This window comes from Vicugna pacos, chromosome 11 (genome assembly GCF_048564905.1).
Source record: "Vicugna pacos chromosome 11, VicPac4, whole genome shotgun sequence".
In the NCBI taxonomy this organism is placed as follows: domain Eukaryota; kingdom Metazoa; phylum Chordata; class Mammalia; order Artiodactyla; family Camelidae; genus Vicugna; species Vicugna pacos.
This window is the reverse complement of record NC_132997.1, coordinates 78,316,088-78,339,002: the sequence shown is the minus strand read 5'-3', so window position 1 is coordinate 78,339,002 and position 22,915 is coordinate 78,316,088. Positions and strand designations below refer to the sequence as shown.

The 22,915-nt window shown below is 43.5% G+C and overlaps 1 protein-coding gene across 2 annotated transcripts in view; it reads right to left on the bottom strand.

Moving 5' to 3' along the window:
- Positions 1–22,915, bottom strand: part of SUFU (SUFU negative regulator of hedgehog signaling) — a 100,490-nt gene that overhangs the window by 63,332 nt on the left and 14,243 nt on the right. For both annotated transcript variants that reach the window (XM_031682688.2, XM_031682690.2), the window contains exon 3: positions 6,609–6,745. In XM_031682688.2, coding sequence (XP_031538548.1) covers positions 6,609–6,745 — 137 coding nt within the window. The remainder of the gene's footprint in view (positions 1–6,608; positions 6,746–22,915) is intronic.

The window sequence follows — 22,915 nt, the reverse complement described above, 5'->3', positions numbered from 1 at the left end:
AAGTGGATATTGATCAGTAAACTAAAATGTCTCACATTCGTGACATTTTAACTCTACCAATGAGATGCAAGAGATCAATGAGGGCAGTTCTGTGGAGGGTTTGGTCTTTAACAGAGACACAGGACAGAAGTGTCTCTCTGACTGCTTGTAGACTCTGTCAAGTGTGATCCCAGGATGCTACAGATCGTGGCAGCCATCTTTGGAATATGAAGGAATCAGTTAAAAAAGACAATCCATAGTGCTGAGGAAAGCAGAGCTCAGGTCTTTATAAACATCGCTGAACAGATGACAACCAACCCTGCAACTGTTCCACCTCCAGTTGACTTGCTGTGTAAGATAAGTAAGTACCCTCATTGTTAGGCCATTTTAGTCAGGTTGTTCAATTACTTGTAATCAAAATCATCCCAACAGATACAAGAAAAAACAAAAGTGCCTGCTGCATCTATGCATTCTCTAATGATTTGATTTCTAAGCATAACTGCACACCACAGTCACTGAGGTAGTACGTGCCCCTACAGCCCTGTGAGAACAACTGATTTTTCCTACCCAGAGCTATACCTCTAAGGTTTCTGCCAGTGCTTACCCTCTGCTTTAGAGGACTTCTCTCCCACTCCATGTAATCAGAAGTAAGGAAGGGGGAGGACTTTAAATATAAATCCTGGTGCTCCATCTGGATCACTAACAACAACCAGGTGGTCCTATGACCTAGGCAGAACTACTCTGAGTCCTTCCTCAGGACTGATAGAAGAATGTTGGAAGAAAATAGCCTTCTGCCTGCTGGGACTACAAACTGGGAGAACTGGAAACTGGCTGGTGGTGCTCAGCTTTCCTGGAACGTGGGCCGAGTCAGTCTGCAGTGTAAGACCAACACACAAGTCAGAGCCCTGAGGATACTGTTTGAACACATAGATCAAGCCATGCCTGAAACCCTGGACATCTCAGTAACCTGAGCCAATAAAGTCTGTTACTGTTTCGGGTAGTTTGTGTTGGGTGTCTGTCATTTGCTTATGGTTAGAAGCATTCCAACTAAAATAAACACTAACCTGCTCCACCACCACATCTTGACTCCTTCACCTTCTCTGGATACTCTTCTTTCCCAGGCCTCTCACATTTCCATTTCCTTTTCTGTATAGTTCGGCTTCCCACCTCTGACACCAAAAGGTGTCTGTCCTCCAGCAGGTCAGGGCTAAGCTACAGAACCCATCCAAGTCATTCTTCCAAGCAAGCACACAGCTCCACAGCCGGACACGGACATCACCTCTCCTCATCCCACCCCTCGGCATCTTATCGTCTCTTTCCCTTGCCTCCCACTGCTCTGATGCTGTTTCTAAGTCTGAACGGTAAAGCTGTGGATGCTGTTTAACCTGGAAAAGCAGGTCTAAGCATTCCACTTGCTTGATACTACTCAGCATGTTCTCACATGTAAGTGGGCAGGGTGCTCCATGTAAGACACTGAGTTTAAGGTGGACAGCCCAGGTGAAGCAAGACCGTCACACAGAACTACACTATCTATGTACACATCAAACATAACATACATGTTCTGTATAACAGCATCTGTGTAACCCTTGTAGAGTGTAACGAGCTGGGGGACAGAGCAATGCCTACATGTCACAGGGGAAGTTCTCTGCAGCATCAGGAGAGTGCGAGAAAACCAGAGAGGTCTAAACCCAGTTTTACAAAACAGTTATAATAAGGGGCAATTATACACACTATAAAAAGATTCTTCACTTTATAAAAAAGGGTGTATTTACAAGGTTTACTTACTAACCTGCATGCACTCTACTGTATACAGAATAGGATTTGGTTTGCATAGGATTTTATGGGCACTGCCAACTATTTGTTAAGGAGTCATAGTTGAACTGAATTTGCTTTTTGGTTGTAAAATGGGATGTACAAAAGAAGGCCATTTTATTTGTATCACTATTACTGATTTTCTGTGTGGAAGAAAGATAATGGCACCAAATGTCATCATATCAGCTGAGGCAGGTTTCTGATACAGGGACAATCAAGGCATTTTCTTCCTAACAGGGTTTTCCTGCAAAATGGGGTCTTCATTATTTCTAAAAAAAAAAAAAAAAAACCGAAAACAAAAAAACAAGGCACCCACCTTCTCTATCCATACAGTTTTTAAAGACTGAATAATAATAACTGTATGTAATACTTACATAGTACTTACTGTGTATCAGGCATTGTTCTAAGTGCTTTGCAGGTATTAACTCATTTCATCATCTCAATAACTTCATGCATAGGTACTATTATTAACCCATCTGTTCATCTAAAAGCAGAGATATGTTGCCCAAGGTCAGGGGGCAGTAACTAGCAGAGCTGAGATTAAAAATGCAGGCAGTCTGGGCCCAGGGGCATGCTCTTAACCATCATACTAGGCTGTCCCCTTGGTCTAGCAGAATGTGCAGGATGGCGAAGAGTACCAAGGAGAGAAGCAGTGGGGGGGCTACCTAGCCTGTTACCAGTGAGTTCAGGTGCATGGAGCTGAGGACCTGTACTACGCAGTGAAACAAGAAAGGAAGAAGAAAGGAGGGAGGGAGGGAGAGAAGAGAGAAGGAGAAAGGAGAGGAGAGGAGAGGGAAAGAGAGAAAAGGAAGGGAAGGAAGAGAAGGGAAGGGCAGGGAAAAGAAAAGAAAAGAGGAAAGGAAAGAGGAAAGGAAAGGAAAAGAAATAAGGGGACTGAAAGAAGGCACAAGGAAAGTTCCTGGAGTCTGTTTCTTGCTTTGGGTGCTGGTTACATGATGTGTTTGCTTTGTGAACTCTCAGCAAGCTGTACTTTTTATACACATATTTTGTGAATAAAAAGGTAAAAGGTGAAAATAGATATTTAAGAGGATTTAAGTGATATCCTCTATTTTCCAAATGTTCCCGAATGCCTGAGCAAGGCATGCTGGAGCTAAGAGGTCATGTGCACAGTGCAATCACCCATGTAGGTGAGTCTCAAATCTCACTGTCCAGCTGGAGACATGTAGCAGCCCCAACATCAGCCGAGCTACAGGCATCATGGTTAAGAGAGTGGCGTTGAGAGCTATAATGCCTGGGTTCAGGTTTTCTTTTGCACCTACTAAGTGTGTGATTTTGATCATGTTCCTTCACCTCCCCATGCTCCCTTGCTTTCTGCAACTGTCAAGCTGGTATAACACAGTGTCTAACTCACAGGGCTTTACTGCATATTATATGAGCACTTACAATCATGCCTGGCATGCAGAACACACCACTAAATGTTAGCTCTTGTCCTCATCATTCAGGCCCATAGCCATGGTCTTTCTTAACATCAGTTGCCATATACTTTTCTTTATCATCTCACCATTACTTAAATAATTTATTATTACCCACTGCCACGTTTCAGAAAGGATTTAAGGTAGATTTGTTTTAGCTGTTACTTAAGCAGTACAATAGTAATACGATAGTAGTACAGTTGAAACTCGGGTATTATACTTTTGGGAGTGGAGTCATCCTGCCGCTGCTGTGAAATGCCTGAAGTGATCTGTGGGCACAAATGACTGCTGTCACATTACAGACACCATTAAAGGGGCCGTGGGAGTGGATGGGACTCTGAAGCAACACCAGTCAATGTATACTCAAGAACCAGCCATGACTTTTTATTTTCAAAATTTTCAATCCCATAGACAAGTTAGAAGGACAGTACCACACATCCTTCACCTAGATTCACTGGTTCTTAACATTTTGCCACATTTGCTTTTTCTTCTCTCTCCCCTCCCCACTTTTTTTGCCAAATCATTCAAAAATTAAGTTGCTGACATCATATCATTTTATTCATAAATACTTCAGCTTTTATCTCCTATGAACAAGGACATTATCCCACATAAACTGTTACCATATCACACCCAAGGAATTTCACAGTTGTTTACTACTGTTTTCTAATATACAGTTTATATTTATAGTTTTTCTAATTGCTCTAAAAATGAGCTTTTTCCCCCCAGTCCAGCATCCAATCAAGGATCATAAGTGCACTTAAACTGTCATGTTTTCTTTGATCTAGGATGGCCTCTGCCCCTTGCCATTTTGTATCTTTCAGAGGATTGACATTTTTGAAGCGTTCAGACAGCTGTCTCATAAAATGTCCCACAATCTGGATTTGTCTGACTACTCAGGATTCAACTCAGGAGAAACATTTTTGGAAAAGTGCTATGTGGTTGATATTCTATGCTTCACAGTGTAACACATAAGGAGGTACACAGTAGTCATTTGTTCCATATTTGTGTTGCCACATTTGATCATTCAGTTAAGGTGATGCCCACTCAAACCTTACCTCTGTAAAGGTATTATTTTTCTCTTTGTAGTAAATAAGTAATCTGTGGAGGGATTCTTTGAGTCCTTGTGAAGATCTTGTTCCCCAACAGGTATTTTTAATCCAGTGGTTTTGGTATCCATTGATAATATGCCTGAATCAGTGATCACATTAGTGTTGCAAAACAGTCATTGTGATGCTTATTGTGTGGGTGAAATTAAATCCTTGCAAATCAGATCTTATTTTTCCCTTGACTTGTATTATTTCAGAAGTTCATCTGCTTGACTCTGACAGTGATTCATAACACCTGTTTTACATTTCTCTGATCTCAATCCACCTGAGCAGGTATATTAAGTGCAAACAAACATAAATGCACTGGCTTAAGCAATGGGCAGGAATTTACCTGTCTATACAAGCAGGAGGTTGCCTAGTCTTTAAAGTCCCCCTTCCTGTAGTAGATCAAATTCCATGTCAAGAAAAGTCTATTTTTCCAAAGATAGTTCTATACCGGAGTCAGCTTCAGGCATCCCAAGAAGGGAGAAAACGGGACACAACAGGTTCAGGCAGTAGACTCCTGGCACAACGTTAAAAGATTGTGCAGGGAGGAGGGTAGAACTCAAGTGATAAGAGTATGTGCTTAGCATGCACGAGGTCCTGGGTTCAATCCCCAGTACCTCCATTAAAAATTAAAAAAAGGTAATAGATAAACCTAACTATCACCCCCACCCCAAAAAATAAAATAAAATAAATTAAATAAAAGATCGTGCAGACCACTCTAGGACAGTACTAAATCACATGGGCCAGCTGCTACAGACAGCCTGCCACCCCTGCCCTTATAAATTATATTTCTTCCTGGTCAACGGTCCTTTAGAGCCCAGACAACATCCCCAGACCAGCTGCATTCGAATCCCCTGAGAAGCTGGTCAAGAAACAGATGCCCCAATTCCACCTCTGGCCAACTGAATCAGAGCCCTGTGGAGGGTTTGGGAATCAGTGTGTTGTGATCCCAGGGGATCTCATGAGCAGCCAGATTTGGGGATCCTTGCTTAGAGAAGACCCACTGTAGCCTCCAAAAGGGGACTACCCCATGGGACACACAATGGTAGGTGGTAGTTAAGGATCAGTTCCATTACACGACGGCCATGCAGCCAACAACTGACCCTCGGGGGTCTAGAATGAGGGCAGAGGGCTTCAACCTAAATGGTCAATTGAACCTCCAGTTTATAGCATACTCAAGGCTGAAAAAAAAAAATCACTGTACTTAGAGAAGCTGCCAGGTGTATTATGGTTCTCTAAATTTAGTCTCTACCAGAAGCATCTAGGAACATCACCCCCAAAGATTCTGAGTCAGAGATCTCCTCTGGGGCTGAGGAATGTGTGCTTGCAATAAGCTCTTCAGATGCTTCTAATGCAGGGGTCCAAGGACCATACTTTGAGGGACCCTGGCCTAGATGCCGGTCTGCTTCCATTTATGGCAGTCAAAGAGCAAGAGTTGGATAAAAGTGTCCTGGCTTTCATTTGAAGGCTACTTACCAAACCAAAGAAACAAAATATGAAGTCACATGGGAAATGTTTCTGAGCAAATAATTAACCACACAGAAACATCCAGATGATATGAAACACTCTGTAAAAGGTACTGAATTTCACTCCAACATTTCATCTTCCTGGAGGACTACAGGCAGGCTGAATCAAGAGCATGAGACCAAGGCTCCCAGCACAAAGCCGCCACTTCAGGTTCCATATTAGCAGTCTCTAGAGAGACACCAGGAGCACAGGACCATCCCTTGGGGGCACTTGAATCGTCAGAACCAAACAATATTTCTGACTGTCAAGGTCCTGCCTTATTCCAGCTTTCACTTCACACTGTGAGGGAGCAAGCTCCTGGCAGTTCTCTCTCTCTCTGCCCTATCCTCTACTGTTAACCCAAGCCCTAGCCAAGATTAACACATGTGCTGTGGTCCCAGAAATGGGGATGGCTAGGCCACAGGCAACAGGGAGCAAGGACCATGCTAATAGTGGGAAAGGGAGCAGACAGAGAAAGAGCTGGTCAGCTCCATGCCAAGCTGGCCTTTGGCTCGCAGGGAATCAGAAGAATGGCTGGCAGACTGCAACCAAGGCTCAGGGTGTCAGGGCCTCCCACTCGCTGCCGGAGGTCACAGTGACATATCCTTCCCTTCCATGGTCCAGGCAGCTTTCCATCCAGGAAATAAGCCAGCCTCATGGTACAAATGGGGTATAGCACTCCCAGGAAAGGTCCCTCCACAGATATCAAAATATACCTGCAGGTTCCCACTCCAAGCAGGTTTATGGCAAAAGAACCACCACACCAGCCAGCCCCCAGGGCTCTTACCTGACTGGAACACATATCGGGCCAAGCCTTGCATTAGCTCTGCTGGCCACGTTGGGGGCGCAGACTCCCCTGTTTCTCTCTTCAGACGAAATGTCAACTCAAAGCCAAAACCACTAGGTCCATCTGTTCCTGTGAATCTGGAACAAATAAAAAGCAAATGTTTTAGTTTAACTACCTTAGAGAAAACACTGTTTTGTGTCTAATTAAAGTTCTCTCCCTTTTTTTGGTAATCTCAGCATCCAAACCCCTTAACTGGAGGAATCTCAGGATATAAGCCTTGAGGGGAGGAAGGACCTCGATAAGCCCGTAAGGAACCAGAACTCTAGCCTTGCCTTCCTGCCAGCTACAGCACATGTGTGTGACCTGCCAATCAAATTTCCCTGCTCATACTCTAATTTATGAATTCCAGATTTTGTGGCACTGGAATGTTACTTTCTGTATGACTGAGGCTTCATTACTGAAAACTGTCCTTATTCACACTCTTTATTCCTTCAAGCTATTAATAAGCGCCTGCTTTGTTTGCTAAGGATACATGTTTTCCTGTATGATCCATGAGGATGAGACCAATTCTTTTCTCCCACCTCCACCTTGCCCCACAAGGGGACAATCCTTGGGCTGAGCTGGCTGGCCTTCAAACTCAGCATTTGTGGGCGGATCTCAAAGCAGATTCCAAATACTGGGAAGACCTATGATCTTCCTGAAACTCAGCATCCCATGTGCATTCATCAATAAGCATGTGTTCTTCCTGAAACCTGGCACCCCATGTGCACTCTGCAATCATTGGAACCTGGAGGAAGAAGCATGGTTTGCCCTCCTTTCCCATCTCCAAGTGGCCCAGAATGATGAGGATTATCATCTCTGTGATCACAGACATCACAGTGACAATGAGGCAGGGGAGCAGTGCCTGCCTCCCTGTCTGCTAGGAAATGCTTGGGAACCTGAGTCTCCAGGGGAGTCCCTGAAATGGACTTCTGCCAGAAAGGGACATGGTGTGGATTAGAGAGAGCAAGGACTGGCTGGTGGTGACACCTCCTCAGGTGAGGGAAGCATCCAGGGAGGGGCTCTTGTGAGCTACAGGAGGCTTGCCAGCCCAGGAAGGGTTAAAAGTTAAAATCTGTTCATGATATAATTTTCAGTAATTATATCTTGTACAAACATGAGCCACAATGATTATACACATGTAAATTCCTTAGCATACAAACACAAGCCATAAGATAAGGTGGCAGCCAACACCTCCTTGCAAGCCAAGTTAGTGGAACAGGTGGTCAGAGGGGGCAATGTTGAAGGGATGATGATGCAGTCAGTGCCCAACCCTGGGATTCCACATGGTATCTTTCCTCCATCATCGTCATCACCACCCACAAGGGGCCAGGACAGGAGACTGGACAGAAAGAAATACCAAAGCCTCAGGAGCTCTGACACCAGTGCGAGCCTGTGGGCCTGGGTGGGTCCAGCCCTTCCACACTTGCTGCAGTGGGGAGATCACCTCTGAGAAGCTAAGTTCTCTAAAGGACTGAAAAGAAAGGCTTAGAATCATTTTATCTGGGCATCTAGCAATGTGGGAGGCAGATTCCATTTTGGGGTACACACCAAAATTTTGGAGACTGGGCTAGAAAATGCTTGGCAAGATGCAGTGTAAGCTATTTTCTTTCCTTGCTGAATTGCCCTGTTTGGGGGCAATTCTGCAGAGAGAGGCTGAGGGAATAGCAAAGCATGTTGAGACTGGAAGAGCTGCCTCGCAAGGGCTGTGGGCTTGAGAAGGGTGTGAAAACCTGGGGTAATGCAAGACTGACTCGGAGTTAAACTTGAAAAAAGGAGATTGGTCACTAGGGCAAAGGGAATATTTCAAGCAGCCACCAATTAGAGGCAGCTTTGTAAAATGTATTAGTCCATTACTCCAGGGCTTTCATCTCGGGCCAAGAAAAATACATGATTTCTAACCACAAAAACTTGAGAAACAGACCAAAAGGAACGTGCTCCTTGGGCTGTGCAACAGGGAGAACCCTCAGATGCAGAAAGAGAAGTCACATGCATCCAAGCTGCACTGCCTCTCTTAAGAAGGGCTGTGCACACAGCACACACATGCATGCACGCACACGCACGTGTACACCATCTGCCTCCACACGGAGTGCTTTCTGGGCCAGCTCTGTGGTGGGCAGGCCGGCCCTTACTTGACTGGCTGGGAGGGACAGGGCTGGCCAGATGGTCTCCACCTGCGTTTGATTACTACCCACCAGGCTGGCTGGACGCAACCTCTAAACTCTGAAACATGAGTTTGGAATGGCCCAGCCTAAGGATAAACACACAACCTGGAGCCTGTCAGAAGGCTTCTTCTTCAAAGCAGATTGCCCAAGCAATAGCCAAATGACAAGGTCATTCAATCTTTAAAGTCCCCTGTAGGGGCCTGGCTTAGTCTGCACTTCCTCACATGAGGGCTCTGCAGCCAAAGCAGATCTGTCTGACCAGAGGATGAAGCCCCTCCTGAGAAGTGGCCCTCTCGCGCAACCTCCAAGAAAAGAAAGCACGAGAGGAAACTGGCATGTGCTGCAGAAGGTGGGATCTGGGTCAGAGCAAAGAATCTTTCTAACACAGAAAGCTGCTAAAATACTGGCTGGTGGTAAAGGGGCCCAGTGGAACTTCTTCGTACAGGGATTCTTAAAGGAGTACATGACAGATTCTCCCCAATCTGGTAGGGAGGGGGTGAGAGGGTCTAACTGTCTTGCTGCAGAAGGATGGATGAGACAGCCTCTCAAGACTGTTTCCAGCTCAAGCACTTCTGATCCTGCTCACTGAGGTGCCCAGAGGAGAGACTGACTTTGTCCCGGCAGTTTGACGAGCTCAAGCAATGGCTGTGCCAGCCTCAAGAGAAACATCAAACCTACCAACAGGAAAAACATGTGCCTTGAATCCTAGATACAGTTGGCCAACCACTGGAACCTGCCCGAAGGTCTCCTCCAAATCTCCTGATTAAGAAGGTATCACTCAGCCTCTAAGAGGCCAAAATGACCACTAACTTCAGAAAGAAGACAAATAGGAACCTGGGAGAGACTTTCTAGTAAGTAAACACAAGAGTAGGGGTGGACAGAAAAAGCTGACCTAAAAGTTGACAACTCATGTGCAATACTATTAGTTATTGGGGAAATTCAAATCAAAACTATAGTAAGGTACCACTTCATACCCTCTAGGATGGCTAAAATAAAAGACAGGAACAAGTGTTAGTAAGAATGTGGAGAAACTGGAATACTTATATGTTGCCAGTGGTAATGTAAAATGGCAGAACTGCTTTGGGCAACAGTTCGTCAGTTCTTCAAAAAGTTAAATATACCATGTGACACAGTAGTTCCACTCCTAGGTATATACTCAAGAGAACTGAAAACATATTTCATGCAAAAACTTGTACATTAATGTTCACAGTAGCATTATTCATAATAGCCCCAAAATGGAAGCAACCCAAATGTCATCAATGGATAAATGGATAAGCAAAATGTAGTATATCCATACAATGGAATATTATTTGGTAATAAAAAGGAATAATGTACTGATATTTGCTACAGCAACAAGAGTGAACCCTGAAAACATGCTAAGTGAATGAAGCCAGATATAAAAGGCCACATGTTGTATTCCATTTATATGAAATGTCTGGAACAGACAACTCCATAGAGACAGAATGATTAGTGGTTGCTAGAGGCTGGGAGAGGAGAGAATGAGGAGTGACTGCTAAAGGGTGTAGAGTTTCTTTTTGGGATGATAGAAATGTTCTGGAATTAAATAATGGTAATGGTGATGATTGTACAACCTTGTGAATATACTAAAATCCACTGAATTGTACACTTTAAAAGGGTGCATCTCATGGTATGTAAATTATATCTTTAAAAAAAAGCTGGCATCTCAAGTACATCTAAGTGCTAGGGGAGGCAGGCCAACCATGCCAAGTAAGCCAGGCTCCATGTATTAATACCACTACAATTAACTGAACACCTACTAAGTTTGAGGCCTTGAACTAAGCACTTTTCTGATGTCATATTGTTTAATTCTCCAACCCTGTGACTCAGCCATTGTTATCTTCATTTAACTAACATATGAGAAAAAGACACTTGAGAGAGTTTAAGTAATATTCTGTAAATCACACAGTAAGCAAGTGATGGATCTCAGACTTGAGTTCTGCCTGACTCTAAAGTCCATTTTCTTGTTGCTGTGTGACCTCAGGCAATGTATTTAACATCCCTGTGCCTCAGTTTCCTCATCTATAAAGTAAGGATAAAAACAGTAACAGTAACTATTCCAGAGTTGTTACGAGGATTAAATGTTTAGAAACCACCTGAAACACTGTAAACATTATATCACTCCTCATTCTCTCCTCTCCCAGCCTCTAGCAACCACTAATCATTCTGTCTCTATGGAGTTGTCTGTTCCAAGATACAAAAAAGACCATATATTGTATGAATTCACTTACATGCTATGATAAATATGATAATTTGTAATATATGATAAAATGTCAAGAACAGGCAAATCTATAGGAACAGAAAGTAGATCAGTGATTGCCTGGGGCTGGGAGACTGAGGACAAATGTGGAGTCACTGCTAATAGGTGTGGGTTTCTTTTTTGGGTGATAAAAAAAAGTTCTAAAATTAGTTTATGGTGATGGTTACATAACTGTGAATATACCAAAGACTACTTTAAATGAGTGAACTGTATGGTATGTAAATTTTATCTTAATAAAGCTGTTTTTAAGGAGTGAGGGGCCTCTCACCTCCCTTTCTCTTGCCTTTTGAGATGGCTCATATTCTGTCTATGGAGTGTATATCCACTTTTACTTTAAACTAAACACAGCCACACCTCGTGGTCTCTCTGGCCTTCTGAAGTGGCTTGCATTCTATCTATGGAGTATGTATCTTCTTAGTTTTACACTAAAAATAAATAAATAAATAAAAAATAAAAACTGAGGGAGTACAAGTCACAAACTATAGATACAGATATAGATATATTCCCCTTAAGCAAACAATAGGATGGTCAATCTTACTCATGATAAGAGAAATGCAACTCAAATACAATTAAAAAAAACAATGAAATACCATTCTCACTTACCAGATTGGCAAAAATTTAAAAGCATGACATTACATTCTGTTGATAAGGCTGTGAGGAAAGACGTATTCTCAGATGTTGCTGGTGGGGATACAAATTAGCACAACCTTTTTGGAGGAGAAATTAGCAACACCTAACAAAATTACATATGTTTACCTCTTGACCCAGCAATCCCACTGTAAGAATCTGTGACTGCAAAATATTGGAAACCACTAAACACCCATTCATAGGAGAGTGGTCCAAAGAGTAATATGCAGCCATAAGGAAGAATGAGGAAGAGCTCTACAAACTGATATGGACACTGTTAAGTAAAAAGAGCAGAAGAGCACTACAGCATGCCACCTTTTGAGGAAGAGAAAGGAAGACAGGAAGTGTACATGTATCTGTTCATTTGTGCAAAATGCAACACAGGAAGGATAAATCAGAAACTATTGAGATTGGTTACCTACAGACAGTAGGTGGGAACCAGATGCAAAGGGCTGCAGTGTAGGGTGTGTGTGACATTTCTCTGACCATATCTTTTTTATGGTTATCATTTTTGGATAAATGATAATGCTTTCACATACTCAAATAAAATAAACAAGGATGGAGGAAAATACTAAATGTAATACAGACAGAAATTAATGTACCTAAATGTATTTCAAATGAACAATATAACCACACTGAAGAGGGGGAAAAAAGGTCTCCCAAGTACCTTACATACACAGTATGTTGACCATATGTCCTCAGGTTAAAGACAAAAAGAACAGTAAACAAACACTGAACTCTGATTGGTAAATTCATTTTTTTACGTTACGGATTAGTAATTCTGAAACTACCTTCTGTGTAAATGTATTGTGGATAATAGGAACCAGGTTTCTCTCATTGTCAGAAATGTTAAAAATTGGTAAATATATGTCAAAGTTAGAAATATGTTAAAAGGCAGGCTAGAACGAACCTCATAGGTGTGATTTTGGAATTACAAATATCAGCATGGTATTTAATAGAGAAATAGATGTAGAAGTAGATAAAAGATAAAACAGATAAGTGTGTGTGTGTGATATATGTGTGTATGCTTCCTTGCTCTCTCCACTGAGTGACACACCATTAGCAATGATAACACCTAGCACCCAGATCTTGGTTTCTAAATACCATCCTCCATTAAAAGAAACCAGAGCTCACTGGAGAAATGGTTGATTCCAGGGTTGGGAAAGCACAAAATGAGCCTGGAACTTTTTGTTGTGCCACAAGGTAAGTTAATATTCAAAGAATGATGGGAACATGTCAAAAGTAGAGAGAAGCCAAACTGAAGGGCTCCCACTGGCCAAATCAAGGACACTTTGAGCATTAAAACAAACGGTACTAACAAATTATAACCTATTAATTAAAATAAAAATCTATGACTCCATATTGATTGTAATGGAGCTAGCGATATTGGTACCATAGATTTTGGGTTTACCAATTATATGAGCCAGCTCCTTATTTTATACACATGAGGGGCAGCAACTTTTCCTTCTAGCATTTGGGAAAAGCCTTTCCTGTAAATATATTCAGTGGTGTTTATAAGAGTAAAACATCTGAAACAATCTAAATGTTCTACAAGTAGAGGTGTTATGAGTTCTGGTGCATTGTGTGGTGGGACATTACATAGTCATTAAAAATGAGAGTTCTTGAAAGCAGAGATGTGAGAAGCAAAGGGTTTTCCACCTCTAACTGGTGAGGAGGAACAGGAAATTTAAGTCAGAACCCCACGCTATAGTCTCTATTGTTTGCTGTTTGCTAACCATAAGATAAAAACATAAATAACTTTTTTAAATGGTCATGAAATTGGAACCCTTGTGCACTGCTGGTAGGATTATAAAATGGTATAGCCACTGTGGAAAACAGTATGGTGGTTCCTTAAAAATTTAAACATAGATTAAAGGTTAAACAAAGATTTATCAGATGATTTAACAATTCCACTTCTGGGTACATACTCAAAAGAAATGAAAGCAGGGATCTGAACAGATTTTGTATACCCAGGTTCATAGCAGCTTTACTCAATAGTCAAAAGGTAAAAATAACCCAAATGTTCATCAATGGATGAATGGATTTTTTTAAAACGTGGTATATACATACAATGGAAAATTATTTAGCCTTAAAAAGGAAGGAATTTCTGATACATGCTACAACATGGATGAACCCTGAAGACATTATGCTAAGTGGAGTAAGCCAATCACAAAAGGACAGACGTTATTTACAATTCCACTCACAGGAGGTACCTAGAGTAGTCAAATTCAGAGAGACAGAAGATAGAATGGTGGTTGCCAGCAGCTGTGGGAAGAAGAGAATGCGGAGGTATAGTTTCAATTTGGGAAGTTGAAAAAGTTCTGGAGATGGATGGTGTTGAAGGGAGCATAACTATATGAAAGTACTTAATTTCACTAAATACACCTAAAAATGGTTAAAATGATACATTTCATGTTATATATATTTTACTAGAAACAAATGGTTTTGAAAAATCATGAAACAAAACTTACTATAATGTGTGATTCAAAATATTTGTGTATACACACACAATGTAAAAATATGTAAGAAAAAACATATGAGAAAAAGACAGGAAGAAAATGCAGTAAAATGACTATAGCGGCTATCACAGTACAATTTTTCTTTTTCAAACTTCTTCACAGTTTCCAACTTTTCTACCATTTACACTCTCTAGTCTAGACTGTAAACCCCACAAGGGCAGGACTGAGTCTTGTTTGCTACTGTATCTGCCAGTCTGTTCTGCCAGGCTTCTCACAGAACCTGTTGGCTAAGTGTTCATATTGAACATTCATGGTATGACAGGAGAGGCCAAATACGTGGTGATTTGTCATGGCAGCAACAGCCACCAAGCGAGAATCCCAGGAGTCATCCTTCAGCCCTCCCTGTCCCCCTGTGCAGCCAGGCAGTCACCGAGTTCTGTCAACTCTTCCTCCTCCTTCCTCAGCAGCTCTCAAATCTGTCCTCTTCTCTCCATCCACACTGCCACACCAGGGATTGGCCTTCTTTTTTTTTTTTTTTAAGTATAGTTGATGTACAATATTATATAAGTTTCAGGTATATACAACATAGTGATTTATAATTTTTAAAGGTTATATTCCATTTATAGTTATTATAAAATACTGGCTATATTCCCTGTGGTTGACCACCTTCACCCAACACCACCCTTCCTCACTGATCTCATGCCTCCTGCCCAATTCAGTTCTTCACTCTGATGTCCTCAAAATGGGATATGATGTACCTCGCCCCTGCTAAAAATCTTCCAAAGCCTACCCCCACTCCAAATCTTCAGGATAAAGTCCAGATTTTTCAACAAGACTACTGTGAACTGGATCCCCCTCATCTCCTCTGCCTCACACTCAATGAATGACTGGCAGATCTCTGGACACACTAATAGCCTCCTCGCCTCTGAGACTCCGCACAGGTTGTTGCCTTTTTCTTTGCCTTCTGCCCATCTTTGGGAAGGCTCAGGTGCTACCTTCTCTGAACTGGGTGCTTGTGTTGAATATCTTCTGTTTGTTCTTGCAGGTCCATCCCCACCATGGCAGACAGATCCTGAGGTGGCTCCCACAATCTCTGCCCCTGTGTTCATGCCTTTGTGGAATCCCCTCTCCTTGACTGAGGGCAGGACGTGTGACTTGCTTTAACCAACAGAACATGGCTAGGTGACAGAATATCACTTCCATGATTATGTTACATTAATTAAGACCACATCGTGCTAGCAGCTGTCATCTCCATTTCCGGCTCCGAAGAAGCTTCCATGACTCCTGCGAGGAAAGAAACTGCCAATAACCTGAGGGAGTTTGGAAGTACTAGATACTTCCCCAGATAAGGATGCAGCTCAGCTGACTCTGTGACTGCAGCCTCGTGAGACCCTAAGCAGAACACTCAGCCAAGCTACATCTCGACTCCTGACCCAAAGGAGATGTGAGATCATGTGTGCTGTTTTGAGCTACTAAGTTTGTGGTAATTTGTTATGCAGCAATAGAAAACCAACACACCCACCTTACTCTCTGCCCTGTAAGGCTGACCTATGTGGGGCTCCTGAGCTCTCCGGCTTCCAACTGGGTTCAGCCAGTGGAAGCTCTAACAGGAAATCCGAGGGAGGGAAAAGAGAGGCCAAGGCTCCCTCCCTGCGAGATTGCGTAAAGTTGGCCAGGTCCCTCGACTGAAGGTTACTGCTGAAGGTCACTGTACAACTCTTTCCTTCTAGGCTCTCAAATCTCACTCCTTCCTCTAGTCTCTTCAGTACTGGGAGAGTAGCAGCCAAGCTGACCACTAGACCTGCATCACTGCACTACCTTCTGTGGGCCCTTCCTTTATAAATAAACCCTCCCCCAGTTATCCTATTCGGAAGGTGCCAAACTCTTTCTTGCTGGGACCCTGAGCAATACAAGGCACCTACCGCTCTTCCTTACCACTGTGCAAACCTCCATCACAGGACCCTCCCTGCTGTGTTGTAACTGCCTTCCTAGCTTGCCTACTAGGACTAGATTTGCCCCTTTTTTGCACCACCAGCACCCAGCACAGTGACTGGCACAGAAGAGCTGGGTGAAGGCTTGCTGAACAAGGGAACAAGCATCAGCCCAATGAGATGGGAAACCTGCTGGGCAAAGACAGCTGGGACTAGGAAGCTCAGGCTGAGGGAGTAATGAATCCAAACTAGTACCACAATTTAGAGCTTCTCACACTGACTCTTGGGGTGCCTGACACTTTGATGAAGACTCTCGAACAAATATTTTAAAATTTACTGAGCCGTCTGTTTACACAATAAAGCAACTAGTATTTTCTTGGTTCACAAATGTGGGTAAATTCTTCATATAGGAATTTATTTTCCCATTATGAAAGGAGTATAACTAACATCTATTATAAAAATAAGAAATCACATATGGTCCTTATGCAACCATTTCTTTCTTGCTGGACATGCGAGCGCTTCCAAAGCTGCACTCTTTTGTGCTTTGGCAAACAACTTAATGCGTATCAGTTTTTCCCCCAAATAACTCATATTTGGAGAAATAATAAGAGATTATTTCCCTGGGTTTAGGATAAGAGATTTTAAAAGGTAGTTTGTGAGCACTTAGGAAAGGTGGTGTTACTACTAGGAACCACCAGCTCTGTGTGTGTGTGTGTGTGTGTGTGTGTGAGAGAGAGAGAAACCAAGACTGTAACGTGGTATCATCTGTGGTTAACTTCATCCCCAAAATGGTAGGTCAGGGAAATAAGGCAGACCACAGGTGTCAGACAGCATTTCTAATACTGACCTGCCTTTCCACTCCACTCTCAGGTCCCACCAAACCCACATCATTACCAATCCTGTGCTGTGACCCCCAGCCAAATTTCATTCCCCAAACACGTCCCCCACCCCATGCCATGACTGCTGCTGACCCCTCAGCCTGGAAGGCCCTTCCAGCTCTATCTCCTCCAGTCCTCCAGTCAAAGCCCTTCTCAAATCCCATTACTATGTCTTTGAGGGATATTATGTGTTTTTCCCACCCCATGTTCTCTCAAAATACCGTTTTATCTCTAATACACGACTTCTGGTAGTCTCCTTTAAGTTTCAAGCAGGGATTTCTTACATTATACTGCTGACTCTTGCCATTTTCCACTTCTCTGCAGTCCTCCAAAGTGACAAACACTGAACACAGAATAATGCTGGGCACTTAGTAGGTGCTCAATAGATATCGATTGACTGATTATTGGTGACATGCATATACTGAGACTAAACAAATATTTACTAACTAGACTAAATCTGAGAAAAGAGGCGGTTTTACAGGATATAGAACACTGGGTAAAGGGTAAGGAAGAAATGCCAGCCCAGGGTCATGAGCTGAAGGGCTCAGGCAGAGGGGGTGAGCCGGCCAACGGCACAAGGAAGCTGGGAAGTGAGGAAGGGAGACACCAGAGAGTCTTAGTCTTGGGCTCCTTGAGCACTTTGGCGGTCCCAGGGTGGACTTAGGGCAGAAACTACATAAAATAACACCAGCCTAGGGTCCTGATAAGATGCTAGAGAAGAGTCCAGTGACAGGTAAGAACACAGGCAGTGGAGGTCACGTGAGCTGACACAAAGCCCAGATCCACCACTTTCTCACTGACGCATGGGCAAGTTAATTTCCATGTGCCCTGGGGTTTACTTATCTGTTAAACTGGGATAAGAACATTTGCTTCAGAGGGCAGTTGGGAGGCTTTTAGCAGATGGCACAGTGTCCAACACCTAGCAAATATATTCTACTCATACATGGAAGCTAGTATCCATCTTTCTTTTGCTTAGTGCTCAGTAGAAGCAGTCCCTGCTCATCATTTCTCCCTGAGAACATCAGCAGATGCCTCTAGCTTCCCTACCTTCTAGACTGTGCAGCTTAATCAGCCCCTCCTTCAACAGCTGCCTGGATCTTCCAGCTTTGCTCAAGTTCCTGACCTTGGATCCCTCAAACCAGGCCCAAGATTCTTCCTGACTGCTTCTTTGTTTTGAGTGACAGCCATTACAACAGAATTCGGTAAACAATTACGAAGTAAACATTTGCAAAGATGATGTTTTTATTTTGAACTACTGACAATTACCAATACTTTGTGAGCGGTTTTGAAATGGTGTTTGGTGACTACACAAGCACTATACTAGGTAATAAAATTCTGTAAAAGTCTTTCGAAATATGTTTATATAGTAATATTCCGACAAAACTAAGATTTTTTAAAAACTTCCAGGGATATGGTATGATATTATATTAATTTTGCATAATCTGAAAGAAAAGGGAGGGAGGGAGGGAGGAAGGAAGGCAGGAAGGGAGGGAGGGAGGGAGGGAGGAAGGAAGGAAGGAAGGAAGGAAGGAAGGAAGGAAGGAAGGAAGGAAGGAAGGAAAAAGTATCAGTCGAGACTGCACCCTCACGCCAAGCTGGGATTCTGATAAGGCTACAGTGCAGGGCAGCCACCTTTGAGTTTTAACTCTAAGTAGTAGACGCTCTCTCTGCTACACGCCATCCAACCAGACTTGTGGAATGCATTTGCCTCACTCAAGTAGATGTTTCCTGAGATCCCTTGCTGGGAGCCAAGGATCATGTTCCCATAGCATTCCTCAAGTTTAAAAACAGTAGCTCCCAGGACTGATTCGGCTGAGAACCCAGCTAAACAAACTACCTGGCTCCCAACACTTAGGGTGGCTTAACTCTATCCTGGGTTTTCAGTGAACAAAGAACTTCCCAGACTAAGAACTGAATCTAAGAAAAGCACCAAGCCAAGAGCACCAGACCCTTCCTCTGCAGGGTGGTGAAAACTGACAGCTCACCCTCCCCTAGTGGAAGCCATACCTTCTTCCCTCCACTTCCAATCACCATGAAAGGTCAGTCCCCAGGGAGATTCCAAACCCACCTGGTGCTTTATAGGAATTCTGGGCCAAAGAAGAGACTAATGCTTGGGTTTCTTGGCATCATTATGACAGTGCCCATTCTTGGCTTTGGGCTAAAGCAACTTCTATACAAAGATATTTTTTAAAATTTAAAAAAAGACAAGCTAGGCCAATGGTGACAAGATCACAGTCTGATTTGGGAAGCGAGGTGCCGTCTGCACACAAGTGTAGAGCCTGGGGGCTTCTTGCAGACCCAGGAGCCAGGGCATTCTGCCCAAGGGCCTTTTGTCCACCCACTAGCCCCTAAGACTCTGGGAAGCCAGCCACCCCAGATGAGACATCTAAAAGAGGGTAATGGGAAGAAACAAATCTTTTCAGTATCTCAGTTCCCCAAGAGCAAGGACTGTACTTATTGTGTGTACATGGGCACATCATGTCACAGCTGAGCAAATGCTAAATGGTAATAATATTCCCATTGCCATCCAAAGAGATAATCAGGCTGAAACATTCAACGACAAGCAAGATAAGACAGTATTAAAAAGCAATGAGCTTTCTTCTCAGTCACTATCAAAGTCAGACTCAAATATCTTAATGGCATTTCCTTTGAGCCACTTTTGCTGCTGTTTCCTTTTTAGGGAAATAAAACCATCACTCAACTCTGTTCTCTTGCTTTCACACCAGTGCTGAGTTCCCACGTTACTGGAAAAGTTTCCTAAAACCCCACTCCTGGGGTTTTACATCATCCCTTTGCTTCAATCATCAGTCAACAAATAACAGATAATTTGCTGAATGTCATTTTCTTTGCATGGCCTTCATACCCTCCAACCTCATCTTGTCCACTATCCTCCTCTTACCAAGCCCCAAGCATACTGGCCTTCTTTCTGGTCTCTGAACACCTCAAGGTCCTTCCCAGCTCAGGACCTTTGAATTAGCAATTTTCACTGCCTACAATTTTCACATGGTTGAGTGCTCAGAGCATTGCACAACTCCAGGGAGCACCAACTGCACAGAATTATATGAATGGTGCCCCTAGAGTTGTACTATGTGACAGTCTTGGCTGCCACTTTGTCAATGAGGTCTCAGTGCAAATGTTGTATCTTCAAGGAAGCCATCACTGATCACCTACCTTCGCCCCCTACTTCTACCTGGGTATCTCCAGCACATCGTCTCTGCTTTATTTTCAATGCAGTATCTGCACTATCTGAAACTGTATTTATTTTCTATGTGTTTTTTCAATTAAAATGTAAAATCCACGAGAGTAGAAACCTTGCCTGTCTTACTCTCATGATGCCCCTAGCATTTAAAAGGTGATGTGCACTAAATACTTAAGGAAATCAATTAAGGGCTTATCATGTACTGTGCCAGGTGTTGGGGGTTCTCCCCAACCCCAATAAAGCAAGGTTCAGGCTTTTTTTTTTTAGTTCAGGCATTTTTACCAAAATCACACACCTCGTCCCAGAGAAAGGCTCTGATTCTTATAAAAATGCCCGTGGAATATCAAACCTTTTATGGGTACAAGGGTCCAAACTGAAGAAATCCCCCTGAATAAGCTAAATGCTCAGACCTGGTCCTGGGCCAGAAGAATTCTTTGCCTCTGTTGTGCAAATGCTTTTCCAACAGCTGGAGAAACCCCAAGTAAGGGCTGTCTCCAGCTTTTTCATTCATTCAAAAATATTTGTTGATCCAGTGGGGAAGCATCAACGCATAAAGCAGATATACATCCTTACCCTCAGGGAGCTTACATTCTAGTGGAAAGGAGGGGAGACAATAAATAAGTTAGGTAAATAAGTAAAATAAGTTAAATGGCGATAAGTGCTTTAAAGAAAAATTAAGCAGGAAAGGGGGATAGTGCTTCAGGGAGGGGGTTCAGGGTTCCCATTTTAAATAAGGAGGTCAGATATTTGAGGAAAGATCAAGGGAGGTGAGGGAATAAAGCATGGAGCTATCTGAGGACAGGGCTTTATAGGCATGGAGAGAGCAGTACAAAGGCCCTGAGGCAGGAGAGAGCCTCGCACTTTGGAGGAAAGGGGCCTAGAGTGGGTGAAGCAAGTGAGGAAGGAGGAGAGCAGCAAGGGATGAGGTGGAGTGAAGAATCTTGGACGCAGTGGCCTTTGCCTTTTACTCAAGTGAGACGGGAAGCCACTGGACAGTTCTGGGCAGAGGAGTGACATGGTGTGGACACTGCCCCCAGCCACGGAGCTAGCATAGAACTAAGAGATCCATGTCAGCAAAGCTCCTGCAAAGCTCCAACACCAAAGACTCCCTGCTCAGCTACTGCCTTCCTTCTGGGCCTTTTCTCTGTGCAAAACCCCTGGCTACAGGAATGAAAAATTGCCAGACTGGCTCCAGGAGGGCGAGAATCCAGCATGTCTGCAACCTGATATATTGAAAAAGCTAGAACGGGAGGAAGAAGGGGCTAGGGCCAGCCACGGTGTTGTCTGTAGGATTTCACTACATTTTTTCCCTCTAACCAGTCAAGCTTTTCAGAAGCATTTAGGAGTGAAATCCATCACAGGCCAAAAGTGCAGCCAGCCAGCTTGACCCTCTGGGACTGGGAGCCTGGGCCAGGCACCATTCTCTGGTAGTTACCTCTCCCCACAGGCCTGGCTCCTGAGCTCCTGAGCTCATGCTGAAAGGCCTGAGATCAGAGTAAGGGAAACTGGTGGTCAGGGGCAGGGCTCCAAGTGCCTCCAGGCATCACATGGAGGTCAGCACTGGAAAAACAAAAACATCTCCTTGGTTGGCTTTATTGTGGCAAAGCTGGTTCTATGACTCGGGACTCAAGAAGCCTGAATAACATGAGAGGGAGTCAGAAGGTAAAGGATCTTTGAAGACCACTACCTTATACTAACCTGCTAGTAAAGGGCCTGGAGTCCAGTGAACCACACCCCTCTGAGCAGCTGCTACGAACCCATGTTCTCACTGACAAATGGGCAACTGGCCCAGCCTCAAACATAGGCCTGGCCTTGTTTCTGAGCCCCAGGACTCCTGCTCGAAAAGAGCCCCAAACTAGGCCTCAAGGTGCAGACTGCAGAAAACGAGGCAGGGAAGTTCCACATGACATCCACGGCTCCCAGGCTGTATCAGGCCCACCTCCCCACACTGTTTTTCAGCTCAAGGACACTTCAGCCAAAAGACTGGAGGCTCCATGTGGACAAGACCAGACAAGAGTATGTTTTTCATTACTACATACTTCATGCCCAGAATCGTCCCAACAAGGACCATCTCTGTAATGAATGAATGGCAGAACCTCCAAACAAAGAAGAGAAGGCAGTGATTAACACTGATGGGAACCAAGCGTGCCCGCCCATCACCTGTTAGATCCAGTGCCAGGAGAGCACAGCAGGCCTTTCTCCTAGATCCACTCATCAGGTCCTGCTGCAAACATAGAGTATTATTATATTGATTTTTATGTATGGTAGAGAGCCTCATAAGCCCTAAATGGTAGCCCACTTATTTCAGGCAATTATCTGAAAAGGATCTTACCTATCTCTTCACATTTGTGCTTATCTTTGTGAACCTTCTGAATACCTTGGGTACAAGGAGCCTGGGGCACTTTGTAAACCCAGGCTCAGTCTTCTGTATCCATACACCCAAGAAAGGGAGAGAAAAGGAGGCTCGTGGTGTTCATTTCCAGGTGAGAATGATCACCAAATCTAGTAATTGATCAGCTTTCTAAGGGGCAAACGACAACATGAACAACACACATTCTCAGGACTACCACCACACACAGTGATCTGTATTGACAGGATCGAGGTATTAGCTGAGAGGTGGGCGGCCAGCACAGTTGCTACATATACTACCTAAACTGCTCTTCATTTCTGTGAGAAGTCAAGCAGCAAAAGAAATGGATGTAGTTAATGCAACATAGCAAGGAGGACGAGT